Source organism: Pipistrellus hanaki (genome assembly GCF_964339955.1).
Source record: "Pipistrellus hanaki genome assembly, chromosome: 2".
In the NCBI taxonomy this organism is placed as follows: Eukaryota; Metazoa; Chordata; class Mammalia; order Chiroptera; family Vespertilionidae; genus Pipistrellus; species Pipistrellus hanaki.
The window spans coordinates 25886184-25903158 of record NC_140504.1 but is presented as its reverse complement, the minus strand read 5'-3'; the positions used below and the strand labels follow the sequence as shown (position 1 = coordinate 25903158).

Below are 16975 nucleotides of genomic sequence, written 5' to 3'. Positions count from 1 at the left end.
TTAAACCAATATTAATTTTTAAGCTGTGTATTACAGTAAGATATTATTTGTCTTGATTATGGAGTTTGTTGGCATCTCCTTTAATTTTATTCTTAAGGAAAGTGTCTTGTCGACTCATCTTAGCCCTGGCCCTGCCTTTCATTCCCAGTGATTATCAAAAGGTGCACTCTGTGGAATCAGCCTATAGTTTACTTTTTATGCTGCAATCTGTTTCACATGAGCACCCCACTGATGCTACAGATGGGCATCCACCCTCACAGGGGCTCTTAGTATCCACGATCCTCCTTTCCCCCATTGCCAAGACATCTGCCCAGAATTCACCTTCCCCATTTTACTGAGCCTCTGACAATGCTACAGTTTTCTCTGCCTATAATAATTTTGCTTACTAATTAAAGACTTACATGAAGGTACTTCTTTATTACAAGAGCATTATATAACCAGATGTAAGCATGAATTCCTGACTTAGCTCTGCAATCAAATGACCTTGGGGCTTGGCACCTCTCAAGTTTCTATATCCCTCTGGATTTTAGATTTCTCACTATAAAAATAGGACTTTGGATGAGATGATTTATATGGCCCTTCTGGCTAAAATAATCTATAATCCCATAACCCTCTTTGTTTTCATCTTTGGATCTGTCACATTGCATTCACAATTGGCCGTTGGGCCCTTCATAGCAAGAGCAGTAAACATGTACTAAAGTTTAGAACATTTTCTGGAGGTCTGGCTCAATCAAACTAAAAGTCATATTTACCCTATGGCTTGTAGATTTTCCATGGCTCTATTTTAGGAAATTAAACTTTTTTTTTTATATATATAACTTATTAAGAGCCATGCATGTATATTATTTTTTTTCTATGCTGGAAGAGCTTTATTAATCTGTAAATTAAGTCAAATTTGTACGGCAGATAACTTTATATTTTCCTCCAAACTTGTGCCACTTGGTGACAGTTTTTTATTGACTTTTGAGTCCAGTGATTTATCAAAGGGCAGCTGACTGTTTGTCACACAGTCTTGGCCCTTAAGTACATGACATAAATCTAGTTGCTCTGACAAATGATCTGGAAGTATTTTTTCTTCCCTTATCCTTTCCCCATCCGTCCCCATTCCTTTAAAGATGAAGAACAAGTTCCTGAAGACTGTCTTCAAATTTTGCCACATTATTTCTGACCCTAATTAATTCTTTTAGAGAAGCTCTCATGCCTTCCCTCAGGAAGTCTTTTTTGTAGCCTCCTGGCTATTGAGACATTTTTCTTAGCTTCAGATAACAAGAAATGATTGTATCTGAAATCACTGCATCAACAAGGGCAATAGATGAACTTTCTTCCCTTCTTTATCTAAGGAATTCCAAGGTTGTAAAGAATTACCCAAATTCTTTAGATGAAGTTTTCATATCTAAAATATTTTATGTGTGTCTGTGTCCATGAATGGGGAATTATAGTTTGAAATATAATTTACTATACTTTCCAGAGCCCTCTGTGTGGTTGCTTAGACTGTACCTACACAAGAGAGCAGGAAAAAGAGGAGAGCAGGGACTGAAATGTAGTCTCCACTTGGCTGGACAAGATAAGTGGCCATGGGATTATAGCCCCCCAGGAAAGGCATCTTTTCATATTTACACAAAGATGCCCTATGGGCTGATAAATTGTTTATACACACACACACACACACACACACACACACACACACACACATGCCTGACACTGAGAAGTTTCTCTCAGTAATAATTTTTAAATCTATTTATTCAATGGGCATTCTTACAATGATAAACTATGTTTCTTCAATAGAAACTAATTATATATATCCAACTTTAATGTTATAAAAGTGGTATTTTCAATATTTAACAGAAAATATAACAAAGGCCCTGAATAAGCCTTTTATTTGAGATACAGTTCCCAGACTATATGATTGAGTTTCAGGATGAAGGCGGAAGGAAATAAAAAATATTGGGACCCTTTGGTGATGAATAGGAAGCCACTGATAAAAAAAAAATCGCAGAATACTCTCATAGGCACATGCACTTTCCTGACAACACTGCTGTCAGGATGACCCAACAATAAATAAATAATAGGCCAGTGCTGAGTCTTATCTAATTCTGATGGGCTCATTTGGCTAGTTGTTATAGTTGGGATGGTTAAAAGTTTTTATTGTCTATGTAGAAAACCAAAGTATACAGATTCATGAACTTGAAGAAATAGGCAATTCTGATTATTATGCAACTCTAGAGATGATTATGTGGGTTGCCTAGTAAATTTCAAATCTTGGACAGGTATCGTTGTTCATAAGGAAGTAATTCTTAAGCTGAAGTTAAAATAATATTGAAGAGAATTCTAATCACTGTCATACCCCCTCATCAGCATCCATTAGCATCCCCCTTTCATAAATACAGCATGTTATGCAAAAAAATGAGATTCTAAAGATAAGTTTCATCAACTAAAAATAAGCTAAATTTGACTATAAATAATTCCCTTCAGACTATTAAATGTGTATTCTTGTTTTATACAAATTTTAAATTTACACAGGCCTGTTTTTTACTATTAAGAGCTGATTTCTCTAGGAAAGGCATATTCTAGGAGCTAAATGCTAAAAATACTTAGACTAAATTAGAAAGGATTATTAGTTATACTGAATTAGAAAGGATTATTAGAAAGGGTGCAAAAAGTAGTTCTATGAATCAGTTTGCTTAGAAACAAAGCTGAAAAGCTGTTGTTTTTATGTTTCCAATATGTCAGTATACATTGTAATTATTTTTCAGGAGAAGAATTTTCTGCACTGAAGTCATTTTTCTCTGCCACCTCAAAGAAAAAACAAGAATTTACATTTAATCTTGCCAATGCCCTCTACCTTCAAGAAGGATTCGCTGTGAAGGAACAGTATCTCCATGGCAACGAGAAATTTTTTCAGAGTGCCATAAAACTGGTGAACTTTCAGAATGCGAAGGCTTGTGCAGAGACAATAAGTGCCTGGGTAGAAAGCAAAACAGATGGTAAAGTTTCCCATTTTCGTAAAATCGTTATTTGAGATTGTATTCATGGGTTTTAATATCTTAAAGTAAACAAAGGTTGAATATTTTCCTACTAAACTGGAAATCTTCTATTTCTCTTCCCTGCTATTTAAATTAATACTCAATTCTAAAACCGAAAGATAATTGTGAGCTGCTTTGAAAAGTACATAGATATGTTTTTTTTAAAGACACCTATTTGTGGAATTCTTAATGGAATGATTTTAATCATAATTTTTGTTAAAGTATAGATTTTTAAAGTATGACAACAGAAATAATATCTTTGGCAAAGATATTAGATTTGTCAATCCTAAATGCTCCCCTCCACCCATATAATATAAATAACTAATACATCTGCATTGGATGTGTTAATGTTTAATAATAAATGTTGGTAGTCCTATTATAAACATGGCAATCTTAACTTTAAATTAAATACAAGCCAGCAAAAATTCCAAAGGGCCTATAGCATGGAACAATAGAAAGAACATAAGTTTAAAGTTCTACATATGAGTTAAAGTTTTAACAGGTTCTAAGCTATGTCTCATTTAAAATGAGGATGTTATTAAAAATTTCAGGATTATTTTATGTGTAGTGACAAGCATGCATCTGGTCCTCAATTTACAATAGTCTGTTTTTTTGCTTATTTATTCTGCTATAAAAAATTGTGATAGTGTGAGGTGGGAACCTTAAGTTGAAAACGTGAGGTGGGGTATGGTGAGCTGTGTCCACATTCCTCGGCGCTCCCTGGCACCCAATCATGCTTTTGTCTCATAATTTTAAGATATTCATTTCTGGTTTTTTTTTTTTTAGATAAAAATCATTCTGGCAGCTCCATACGTGTCTCTTCCAATGGTCAGTGACTGTAGCTGCAAGAGTAGAAGGCTGAGTGTACCATTAATTTAGTAATTCTGATTGACCTGCTGGAAGACCTTGAAATAAACTTTGAAAATACCGGTAGCTATGCAGGAAAGGATACTGAGTTTTTGTTCTTTTTGTCTGCAAAGCCATTTACAGAAATAATCTTGCTAAAGAGAGTTCATTACTAGGTCAGTTCAAATTTGCCTAAGATAATCTGTATCTCCTGTTTCCCACAGAATCCCGTTTGTACCCATTTCTTTTTTTTTTCTTTTTTCTTTTAATATATTTTATTGATTTTTTACAGAGAGGAAGGGAGAGAGATAGAGAGTTAGAAACATCGATGAGAGAGAGTCATCGACCAGCTGCCTCATGCACACCCCCTACCAGGGATATGCCTGCAACCAATGTACATGCCCCTGACCAGAATCGAATCTGGGACCTTTCAGTCCACAGACCGACGCTCCACCACTGAGCCAAACTGGTTTCGGCCCATTTATACCCATTTCTAAGTAAAATTATTTAATAGTGCTCCTCTTTACCTTCAAAATTGCTGTGTTTAGGTAAGAAGCATCCTGTTCACAAGTGGTCTGCGAAATAAATATTTGTTTTAGTTTGATTAAAGCATTTCTACTAAGCTGTTGCATATTTCTCCCTGCCTCCTCTTCCACCTCCTTTACAGGAAAAATTAAAGGCATGTTTTCAGGGGAAGAATTTGGCCCTCTGACTCGGCTAATCTTGGTGAATGCTATTTATTTCAAGGGGGATTGGAAACAAAAATTCAGAAAAGAGGGCACAGAGCTGATGAATTTCACTAAGAAAGATGGCGCAACAGTCAAAATTCCAATGATGAAGGCTCTTTTGAGAACAAAATATGGTAATACTAGAGGCCTGGTGCCCGAAATCCATGCATGTTGGGTGGGGGGCGGTGATCCCTCAGCCTGGCCTGCACCATCTCCAATCAACGATTCTTCTCACAATCCGGAATTACTGGCTCCTAACTGCTCACCTGCCTGCCTGCCTGATGTCCCTAACTGCCCTCCCATCCTGGCCTGATCGCCCTAACTGCCTATCTGTTCTCTCTTCCTATCTGCACGCAGACATGCTGAGAACCCCAGCGCACCACCATGGCCCTGCCCCCATCCTGATTGGTCATTATGTGACGGCATCCAGGATAATTTGCATATTCCTCTGTTATTAGTATAGATGGGGAATCACACTCTAAAGCATGACTTTGGGAATTGCCAAGTATATTTCATATTTTATTTTCTCTATTGCAGGTTCTTTTTCGGTATCCTCCTTGGAGTACCAGGTTTTGGAATTACCTTATAAAGATGATGAGTTCAGTTTAATCATTATACTTCCTGCAGAAGAGGTGAATATAGAAGACATGGAAAAACAAATTACTGCCGATCTAATCTTAAAATGGTTCTCTGAGATGCAAGAAGAGGAAGTGGAAATAAGCCTCCCTAGGTTGGTAATATTTTATTTTTCTGGTTGTTATATTTTCACTTATGGAGGAATTTGAATTCAGTCGGTCGGCTCAGTGATAATGAATGCTTGGAAAGACTGTAGACAGAAGTGAAAAGGAAGATACAAGTGAAAGTCTTACTCCATGTTATGGATACAAAGGTAGGTCTGCACATTGCCTGTATTGTGTTGCCATGAGCAGGACGGTGTTTAAGTGCCCCAATATTCTCTCAAAGGGATAAAGAAATATAACTCTTCAAACTAGAATGCTAGGATTAAAAGAAATTCTGATTCTTTTATTATACAAAGTTATTTTTCTAATTTTTTTCATGATTAGAATTTAAAATATTTATCTTCTATTATGTTTAAGAAAAACAAAAACTCCTAAACACTTAAGATTCTATATAATTAAAAGATATGCTAAATCACCTTTGATAGGTAATGCTCTAACAGTCACTGAGTTATACATAGACTCCTAGGTCAGTTTAGGTAGTCAATACAAAATGGAAATTGCAAAGGCATGCTCAGTAAGCAATAATCCTATATAATAAAAGCATAGTATACAAATTGTCCCCTCAACCAGGAGTTCATCTGGGAGTTCAACCAGGGGGAGGGACCAGCTTGGGGAAGGGAGGAGGGCCCTGGTAATGGTAGGTGGCCAGGGAAAGGGAGGGAGTACCCGGCTGGCAGCTAGCAGTTGCTAGGGACCCTACAGTGCACGAATTTTATGCACTGGTTCTCTAGTGACTTAATATACTTCTAGGAGATAGGAGAGATTTCAGAGAGAAGATGTGTCCAAATAAAATAATTTATACTCTATCTGAATTTTTAATTACTTTATTATATATATATATATATATATATATATATATATATATATATATACTTTTTATTGTTTAAAGTATTACATATATTAGTACATGTATCTTTTTTTCCCCATTGACCTTCCCCCAGCATCCCCTACCCCCTGTCACATACCCTCATCCCACCCAACCCCCCTTCCCCCACCGTGTCTTGTGTCCACTGGTGTGCTTATACGCATGCATACAAGTCCTTTGGCTGATCTATTTCCCTCCCTCCCCAACACTCCCTAGCCTTGCAGCTGTAATTTGACAGTCTGTTTCTATCTGAATTTTTAAAGAAACAGGTATCTAATAGATTATATCCTATCATTTTATTTCTAACTAGGGGCCCAGTGCACAAATTCATGCACTGTGGAAGGAACTGTGGGCCACAAGGCTGCAGTGGGCACAGGGGCAGGTCTCCTCTCATCCCTTCCACTCCAACTCGGCCCCTTTCACTGTGGCCCCAGGTCCCCCTGTTGATGGCACGAAGCAATTGGGGCTGGACCGTCAGCGGGTGTGAGCAGCGGCTGCTGTCCCAATTACCCTACAGGAGCAGGGGGAGGTTGAGAACCCCTCAGGGATGGTCAGGGCTAACAGCTGTTGCTTCCACCTGCTGATGGCGCTGAGTGATTGGGATCAAAGCCAGCCACTAGCAGCGGATGCGAGCGGCTGTTCTGGCACTGGCAGACAGGCTGTAGCCAGCTCTGATCGTCCCTCAGGAACAGGGAGAGGTGAAAAAGATCTCTGGGGTGATCAGGGCCAGCATCTGCTGCTTGCACCTGCTGACACTGCCAAGCGTTCGGGGCCAGTGCTGGGTGCCAGCAGCGGGTGCAAGTGGCAGCTCCAGCACTGGCAGGGGGTATGAGTCCCAGGTGGAATAGTGGTGTGCCAGAGCAAAGAATTTTCAGTAATCACCAGAGGCTTGCCCCAATGACAGAGACCAGCACCCTTGCCTTGGTCTGGCACCCCTGCTCATCTGCTCCACCATCCCGTTGTGACCGATGTTTACTATGTTCTGCACTCTACTGCCTGAAGCCGATGCCCACCATCCCACCATGTGCTGAATGTGCCCTTTGGTGGTCAGTGAATTTCATAGCGACCAGTTGTTCAGTTATTCAGTTGTTCTATTGTTCTGCCGTTTGGCCTATTTGCATATTAGGGTTTTATATATATAGATTGATTTTTTTTTTCTTCCTTCAAACTCAATAAGGCTTGCATGGTCTGTGTGCCTTTCTTCCTGCCCTTGGCTTCTTAAACCTCATGGCTTTTCTCTTCTTTTCCACATAATCAAGATCCACCCAGTTATTTCAACCATTCTCTCACCAATCATTTTTAGTGTTTTTGTTCTTAGGTCTTTGTTGCTCTCTAATTCTATCTCCAACCACTCTCAATTCTGAATCCACTAAAAAACTACTCCTGCTGCTCAGCTACTGATTTTGTTTAGCAAAACCCAGAAAGCAATCACTTCTGGCCTCACCAAGGCTGGAACTTGGGACTCCACATTTACAAGTCTTTTCTTTTCTAACACCCACACCACAACAAAATTTTACCAGTATTCTCCATGCACTACTTTATGTGATTTATCTGTCAAGCAACATATGTCCCAGTTTCCTATTTTTTAAAGAAAACACATCATCATACAAACTCATTTATCTACCCTTTACCTCAAAATGTGTTTGTCTTTGCTAATCATCTCTTCTTGTATCTTTTATAATGTCCTGGAGAAAGACATAACCTATTTTCTCATCCTAACTGTGGGCTCTTGTTCCAGATATTATTAACCGTTCTGTGTTTCTTGAAAATCTTTTTTTTAAACCCCTGTGGCACTATTCTATTTATTTGTCTCTGTAAAATTTTCTTGCTCCCTAACTTACCCCTTGTTTTTTCTGCTCTCAAATAATGTTTATCTGAGTTTTACTTTTAATGTTTTTTTCTTCTCACTCTCTTTTTTATTTGTCCTTTATTATCATGTCTCCAACCTCCCTTCCAATTCCCTCTACAGGCTCAGTAAATACTTTTGAGTAGACTGACAATTTTATATGTTATTACTCAGTGCTGTGGTTCTTTTATATCTGAACGGATGCATTATGGTTTCAAACTAATGAAGATTTAAGTAAAACTGAAACAATTCAATCAGGTACGTTTGTTTGAGCTCTTGTAACACAACACCACAAACCAGATGGCTGAAAACAACAGAAATTTATTCTCTCAGTTCTGGAGATTAGAGAGCCAACATCAAGTGCCATGCTCTCTCTGAAACTCTGTACAATCCTTCCTTGCTTCTCAGCTTCTGGTGATGATCCATTATCTTTGCTGTTTTTCTGCTTACAGATGCCTATCATTACATGGTCATCTCTCTTCCTGTGGATTTATCCTTTCTTATAAAGACTTCAGTCATAATAGACTAAGGGCCTGCTCTATTCCAGCCTGATATCAACTTACTAATTGCATCTGCAATGGCCCTATTTCCAAATGAGGTCACATTATAAGGTGCTGGGGATTAGAGATTCAACATGTAAAGAGGGGACACAGTTCTACCCATAACATCAATTACTAGTATAATAAATTCTGTTATTCCAAGTCAAAATAAAGCCTCTTTGGAAGCAAAATTTAGTAAATGCTAAAGAGAGAAAAGTTAATCTATAATACTTGTATATAAACAATAGTAGGAAAGAACATATGAGTGACTACTGTTTAAGAAATACTTCTTTCACTTTTTGATATATACTAGTTAAGAATCAAGAGCAACAAAATAGAGCATAATCTAAAAAAAAAATGCTAGGGTATTTTCTGGTGTTTATTATGAATAACATACCAGATATCTAATTTTGGACATTATTCTGCAATTGGATAGCAACTAAAATAATCATCTTTCTTTGTCTAAATGTAATATGGGGTTCTATAAACATTAATAGTCAAATTTCCTCAGGTTGAAGAGTCTAACATACATTTGAGTTATGTCTGATTCTTCTCTGTATGTGTTTTTATGATTATGTGTATGGGCAAAAACAATCATTTAATATATGTAGGTAAGATAAATAAACAAGTAATTTTTATCTATATATCAGTTTAAATTTGTAAAATATTTGGCATTTATATTTTAACTAGGGACCCAGTGCACGAATTTGTGCACCTTGAAAGGAACTGTAGGCCTTGAGGCTGGGATGGGCCCATCCTTCCCTCCCACCACCCAGCCAGTCTTACAAGGGCTCCTGGTCCCCTGTCTGTTGGCAGCCCCGCTCCCACCACTGCCTCCACTCCCATGCACTGACAGCTCTGGTCCTGTTCACACCCGCTGATGGTATGGAGTGATTGGGACTGGTGCCATCAGCCAGTGCAAGCAGTAGCTGCTGGGCCCAATTGCCCCTCAGGATCAGGGGGAGATGGAGAAGCCCTCAAGGGCAATTGGGGCCAGCGGCCACCACTCACACACATTGATGGTGCCAAGCAATGTGGATCAGTGCCAGAGGCCAGCAGCAGGTGCCAGTGCCGGGCGGGACTGTGGCATGTGGAAGCAAAGAATTGTCAGTAACCACCAGAAACTCGCCCAGATGACAGTGACCGGTGCCCTGCCTTAGTTTGGCACTGCCACTCACTTGTTCCACCATCCCACTACTGTCAATGCCTGCCATGTTCCGTGAGTGCCCCCAGGAAGTCAGCGTATGTCATAACGACCAGTTGTTTGGTTGTTCTGCTGTTAGGTCTCTTTGCATCTTAGACTTTTATTATATAGGATACTTAATGCTATGGTTTTATAATCAGTCTGACTTGGTTATATCTTGTATTTCAGAGATAAGGAAACTTAGTCATTCAAAAAAATTAATTGATTGACATTCCACTAAGTGTTAGGAGATGAGAAAAGTTCCCATGCTTGCTGGCTTATAGCATTTCAGTCTTATTATTCTTCTACTTGTTAGAAACTTTATATCCTGTCCAGAAGCACAGATTAATTGGGACAGCACTCTAGACAAGGAAGTAGGACAGATGCAAAGTGATAGACATGTTGCCTATCAATAAGATGATAGATGGAGCTGTGAAGAATTTGCATGAGAAATTTACTAACAATATGCAACAATGCACAGTAAACTCTAAAAGAAATGGTATATTCAATAAACACTAGGAGGTTTATTAAAAAGGAGAGAGAAGAGGGGAGAAGAAGCACTAGAAACTGGAATTGTAAACAAAGCTTCATGAAAGAGGAAGAACTTGAGCTGGGCTTTAGAGGAATCAAGATGGGTAAGTCCTATATGTAATGGGGAGTTACTGAAAATTTCCAAGTAGGATAATGGAGTCGGAAGCAGTGTTTTAGAGGAATAGTCCTTGTTCATGCTGAATAGCTTGCCTGAATTCTTTCCCAACTCTCTATCCCCCCTATCTCCATTCTCTGGATCACCACTGTGTGTCTTTAAAACAAAGTTCGAGTTTTTGAAAGCTTTTTTGGTCTCTTCATGCAAGATTCCACAGCATCTTCCTTTCTCCCTGCTGAGAAAAGTCTCCCTGTTCCTTGTGTTTATTTCTGCATAGCAGTTATATTAAAAATTATTTGTTTGTCTTTCTCACTGGACTGTGAACTTTTTGATGTCAAGAGCTATGAATATTTTCTTTCTGTGACCCCAGCACGGAGCATACATTTGAAAAATAGTAGCTGTTCAATGAACGCATGTTGCTTTAATCTGAATAGTTTATGTTTAGGATATGGTAAACCCAAAAAATCAGTAAAAAAACCTACTGCAATGATTTTAGAACTGAGTAATGAATGTTTAAAGGGAGAAGCGTCACTGGGAATAGTAAGGAACTGGTGGTGAGGAAAGACACTGGAGTGTGTGACTAACTAGATATGGGTAAGAATGTGTTGAGTTTCCAAGCTTGACTTACTGCGAAAATGAGAGGACTGACTTCTTATTCTTTTGTAACAGTATTTAAGTATCATGGACTTCTGGAGAGCCTGGAGTGGACTTTAGAGAGTCCTTAAAGACCCTGAAATTATTAGCAAGTATATGCATACAAAGTCATATATATATTTCCTTGGTGGAAGCTTCATAGTTGTTATTGAATTTTTGATAGTCCAGGTATTTAAATTTGTTAAATGCCATATATAGTTCTTTCAAAAGTATAGTAACAACTAAACAACAGTAATACTATTTCTGAGAGGTATTTTTAAAAAACATTTACTGATGTGGCATCTCACAGTATCTTTTCTCAACTGTTGAAACCAGTTCAAGGTAATTAGAGCATAATATTGAAGACCAAGAGTTTTAAAACTTTCTAACTATAAATTTAATTACCTTACCCAATCTTTTTTATTATTAAAAGAGATAATAATAATATGTTCTTTTTAAGATTGATGTTAGTATTATCTATAATAATAAAAGCATAATATGCTAATTAGATTGGACAGCCAAAAGACCTTCCGGACATCCTTCTGGATGAAGCTGGGGCTGTGAGGGCCAAGCCCCTTGCATTAATTTCATGCATTGGGCCTCTAGTATAAGATAGTGTGTACAAAATGTTAGAACTCATTATTAACTCTTATTGTTTTTATTGTTATTCTCACTCGATTTCAATATTTATAGAGCATCTATTGCAGTGTCAGCATTGTTCAAAATGCTTTTCCTTTTACCATATCTCATTCATTCCCCACAATAAATTGGATAGAGATCTATTTTGATATTCAGGTTATAGATAAGGTACACCCCTTGCCTGAGGATACATAGCTAACAAATAGCAGAGCCAAAATTGCAAGAGTCAGAACACAAGTTTGATGCAAGGCAACCAGGAGGGATCATAGAACAGAGCAGATGATCACTGGTAGAATGAGCAACAAGATAAAAGATGTGGAGCAGCAGTGCAAGGAGACTTTTGAAAAGAGAATTCTTACCATAGGACATGAAGTATCATATTCTTGCTGAGCTATAAATCAGTCCTAGGAGTGGCCAACTGTGGATCTATATGATGATGAATGTGAATTGTGTGTGGGTGAAAGTGAACTCAGGGAAAATGAGGCTGCATGTTAATAGGAATAATAATGGGAATAATAATGCTAACTTCCTGGGGTTTATGTGAAGATTAAAAACTATAAACTATATTAATAGAAGTGCTACTTTACATATGGCTATTCATGGCTCTAATAATTATGGAAATTAGAAATTAGTTGTAGATTAAAATAGTTAAGTGGGTTTCTATTGCTGTAGGTTTCATTGGACTATATTATGAGCAGGACTGTTATTTAAATGACTCTGGTGATAATTAGGCATTATTGGAACTTGTAATATGTCTTGCAGTACTTGTGTTATTATAAAAAAAAAACACAGTCAATTTATAGGTGGAACATTTATTCTCTGCCTTTTAAAAGCCCATACTCCATTCAGTTTAATAATAGAGTGTGATAATGAGGCAAAACAAAACAAACAAATCCTCAAAACCATTATCCTGCATATTATCTTTCTTAGTAGGAAGTTCAGAGAAAGAAGTTGAAAGCAGTTGGTATAAAAGAAGCTCTTTTCATTATCAATAGATTTGAATGTGCCTGTTGTGCCCATTGACAGTTAACTAGTGTTTTGTATGAGTTAATATCTTCCAAAAAGCACAATATTTTACCAAAATTAATTTAGGGCCAGTACATTTTTGCCACAGCATATTCATTATTTTGAAACTTTATAATTAGGAAGGTTGTTGGTTCAGTATTTGGCAATTAAAACAATGATTAGACTGTTAGACTGATTGCCCAAGTCAATGTCTAGCCCCAGATGTGGACCACCTTGTTAACTAAGCAAGGATCCTGTGCTTGAGCAGTTGTGTCTGTATCCAAATCTGAGAACATGGGCACAGACAGAGCAACATGGCAGGAGTTGTCTGGGAATTTGGTTGATGTAGGAATATATATAGCTCCCTGTTTGAGGACTTCACACTCATTTCTTTCATAAACAAATTTTCCAACCTGGTTTTCAAATGCAAATTGATGCTTTGAGCATCTATAATGTCAGTGAGTATAAGTTGTTGTTGTTGTTGTTGTTGTTGTTGTTGTTATTATTATTATTATTACTAGAACCCAGTGTACAGATTGGCACATGGAAAGGAAAATAATTGGAAGAAATATTTTAATATTCCTATTTGCCCTTTCTCCCTCAGTGCCTGGGAGTGCCACCACTGCTGGTTGCCCTCGGTAGGATGATCGGGTCCCCACCCACACTTCCGCTGTCCTTGGGGCCTAGTGAGTGCCTCCACTGCTGCCTGCTGCCAGCGCAGCATTGCCAAAGCCTGTCATGTTTTGTGCCACTCCCTGGTGGTCAGCACACATCATAACGAGCAGTCAAACTCCTGGTCGAATTCCCAGTCAAGAGGACAATTTGCATATTAGGCTTTTATTATATAGGATTATTATTATTAAAATGCCAACATGATGTTCAATGATTGATATTGGCTTGGAATCATGGCTCTGTGCTTAAGAGAGTCAGATCCTTCTTCACATCAGCTGGGAGAAGAGAGCTGAATCTGGAGTCCTATCTTATGGCCTTGCTTTGGAAGTGAGGCAGGAAAGTTAGAACAGGGAACCAAAGTCTTAAGCTTCATCTTATCTGGAACATCACAGGCAGGACCTTACCTGTTTCCCTGCTTCCTTCTCCCCAATTTCCTATAAGTGGGAGGACCAAAAAGAGATTGCTGGAGAGGAGAGACAAGTATGATTCCCACTGGCAACCAGCTGCAGAAGCAGAGGACCACCCTTGCCCAAGTTTAATAAAGACCTTCCATCCAAACTCACTGGCTCTCTTCATTCTCCCAGGTTGCCCACTTTCACTTCTCAAGTGTGACCTGCAGCTTTAATAAACTTCCTGTGCTTTGCTGAATCTTTCAGTCATGCTGGCCGATTCCTTCTCATTCCTTGACAAGGACATGAATGGGTTGAGGCCTCTCAGGGTACCGCCAGGAATCAGAAGTAATGGATGTTTTTGCTTTTCTCCTATAACGTTTATCTTTTATTTCATTTGAGAGATATTTTGTTCCCTTTCAATGTTTTACACCACATACTGGGCTTATTTGAAAATATATTAGGTGAGTTTACAACGGGAGGAAGTCGCCTCAATTATGGCAATGGAAGGGGAGGAGGATAATAGGTGATTAAAGCCTCTCTGCACCTCAGTAGCCCACAGTTTCCTCCAAGGATTGTTGGCTCCTGTCCTCCCCTCATCACATCCTGGACATCTGCCAGGAAGAGTCTTGGATGGTGTGAAAAACACCTGAGTGTAAATGGTTGCTGTGTAGGGGAACCTTTAAACATCTAGGGAAGGAGCCAAGCAATTGAAAACTTAAAATGCTCACCCTGTTTAGTTGGGTAATTGTTACTCAAAAACTAGAGTGTTCTCTTCCCTTCCCACCAACCATTTATATAGAAAACAAGTTATTAGTAACCCAGAATGGCTAAGTGGAGCGGGGGAAATATGGTATGTGGAAATGTAAGAAAATGTAACTGGGATAATGAAAACAAAACACAAGGTTTCACAATATGATTTCTTCCAAGTCGTCCACTTTATAGATTAAAAAAAAACAATGAGAGTAGCAAATGCTGACAGTGTTTTGTTTGTTTTTAACAGATTTAAAGTGGAACAAAAATTGGACTTCAAAGAGACTTTGTATTCTTTGAACATAACAGAAATATTTAGTGGTGGCTGTGACCTTTCTGGAATAACAGGTAATATGATAAATAATTTGACAGTATGTTAATATGTTTTCTTAGTAACGATGCTAACTGACTGATTTTAATACAAAAAGAGTGCTGGATCCCAGGAAATAAACACATCACAATAAATAAATATCATCGCACTGAGTTGTCTGTAAACACTCTATTTTGCATTTAAGTACTTTTCCTTAATGAAAGCCAGAAAGCATTTTCGAATGTTAGATAAGCCTTCCAACCATGCTTGTAATGAAACTACATAGGTAAAGTATTATACGGGCTTTTATTTTGGCCCTATTTGGATTTTTTTATTTGAACAATGGGAATTACAACTTTGAGTCTCTCATCTGAGCAGAGCTAATAAAACTCTTATAAACCAATTTGCAAATGTTAATTCAGTAATATCAGAGACCATGAAACAGGCATTCACAACATGCTGGATGACGAACATAATCGAGAAATTGTAATGCTGCAGCTTGCATTTAGCTTGGGACTGACAAACAAAACTAGGGAGATGGAATCCTTATGCTAACTTGCACCTGGGAAATTGTGCAGGGTTAAGATGTTCAATTAAACAACAAACTCAAGACAGTCTTTTAATTTTTTTCATCCTAACAATACCCATTAGTTCAAACACACCACACACACACACACACAAAGGATGAGGAGGACCAATTAGTCCCAAGTTACTTACCCCCTTTTAAATTCAGTCTTTTATTTTATAAAAAGAGTCCTGATAATATAGGCCTATCTATCTGATGGGCTTTTGTATCATGGCATAGAAATTTTGTGTATCCTATATAATAAAAACCTAATATGCAAATTGACAAAATGGAGGAATGGCTGGTGGAATGACTGGTCACTATGATGTGCACTGACCACCAGGGGGCAGATACTCAACACAGGAGCTGCTCCCAGCCCATAGGCCCCAGGGCAGCCAAGGCGGGTGCCAGTGGGGCCTCCCAATCACCCCAATAGTCGCCCCACAGATCGGCCCTAATTGCCAGCCAGGCTTAGGACTTTACCTGTGCACAAATTTCATGCACTGGGCCTGTAGTTCCTATATAAATCTATGAACTTTGAAGAAGTACTCATTAATTACATGGGTAAATAAACAGAATGAGCTTTCCTGGTGCAGGGGTTGGGTGGGGTATACAGGCAACATAGAAGTTCCCTGTCACCTTAACACATGATTTAGCTACTTGTTCTCACAGTGACAGAAAGATCTAACTTCTTTGACAATCTTATCGGCATCAGAAATGAGACAGTCAACATTAAATACTGCAACAGGATGCTATCTGAGTGTGCCTTGGAACATAGCCACTCATCAGCCTGAAATAAAAGAAGCCATTTCCCCAGCACCTCTTCATCTTAAACTTTTTTCTCGCTTTCGGAAGCTTACTTGCTCTACCCCAGACATTTCAAACAGCTACTCACTCTGCAAATTCCCAGCAATTTGTGAGTTCAATAAAATCTCTTTATAACTGGCAGATTTGTCAAGAAAATACCTTTAAAATGTTTCATAAAAGAATTTATGCAAGAGAACTCCTCAAGCAGAGAATAAATGTCCAACATTTTCAGCTCTTTCTCTCCTGAGTTACCTATTTGATTTGTTTTAACTACATTGGTTCTGTCTTATTGCCTGAAATAGACCAAGAAGAGCCAAGGATGGCACTATTCCTGGTCATTAGGAAAAGAGTGATTTCCGTGCCATCCCTACCTTTTATTTGTGCAATGAGCAATCACTAAAGGCCACAGAGAACTGGCCCAGCAACCAGTGCTATGAGATATTTACACAAAAGAGGCACTACCCTATACTCATGGAGGTCACAAATCTTACATGAAATGTTTTCAGAGTTACTTTGGAAATTTTGAGGTGACGATTTGACTTCTAGCTGTTATTCCTTTTTTGTCATATTTAGGAACATAGAAGTTACTCCAAAAATGCTAAATAAAAAGTATAAGTGGGACAATGGCACAGTAATATTTATTTGCACATCTTCTAGCAAAGAAGGCTTTTATTTATTTTTTTAATTTGATACAGTCATTTGGAATTTTTATAGAAAACTAAGGGATAGCATTATTACAAAGATGTAGAAAACACTGAGTTTATGGAACCCAGAATTTTTGTTCTG

General features: G+C 38.2%; 1 protein-coding gene across 2 annotated transcripts in view; it reads left to right on the top strand.

Moving 5' to 3' along the window:
* Positions 1-16975, top strand: part of SERPINI2 (serpin family I member 2) — a 33250-nt gene that overhangs the window by 4260 nt on the left and 12015 nt on the right. For both annotated transcript variants that reach the window (XM_084873900.1, XM_084873901.1), the window contains 4 exons: positions 2754-2984; positions 4537-4731; positions 5135-5327; positions 14758-14855. In XM_084873900.1, coding sequence (XP_084730026.1) covers positions 2754-2984; positions 4537-4731; positions 5135-5327; positions 14758-14855 — 717 coding nt within the window. The remainder of the gene's footprint in view (positions 1-2753; positions 2985-4536; positions 4732-5134; positions 5328-14757; positions 14856-16975) is intronic.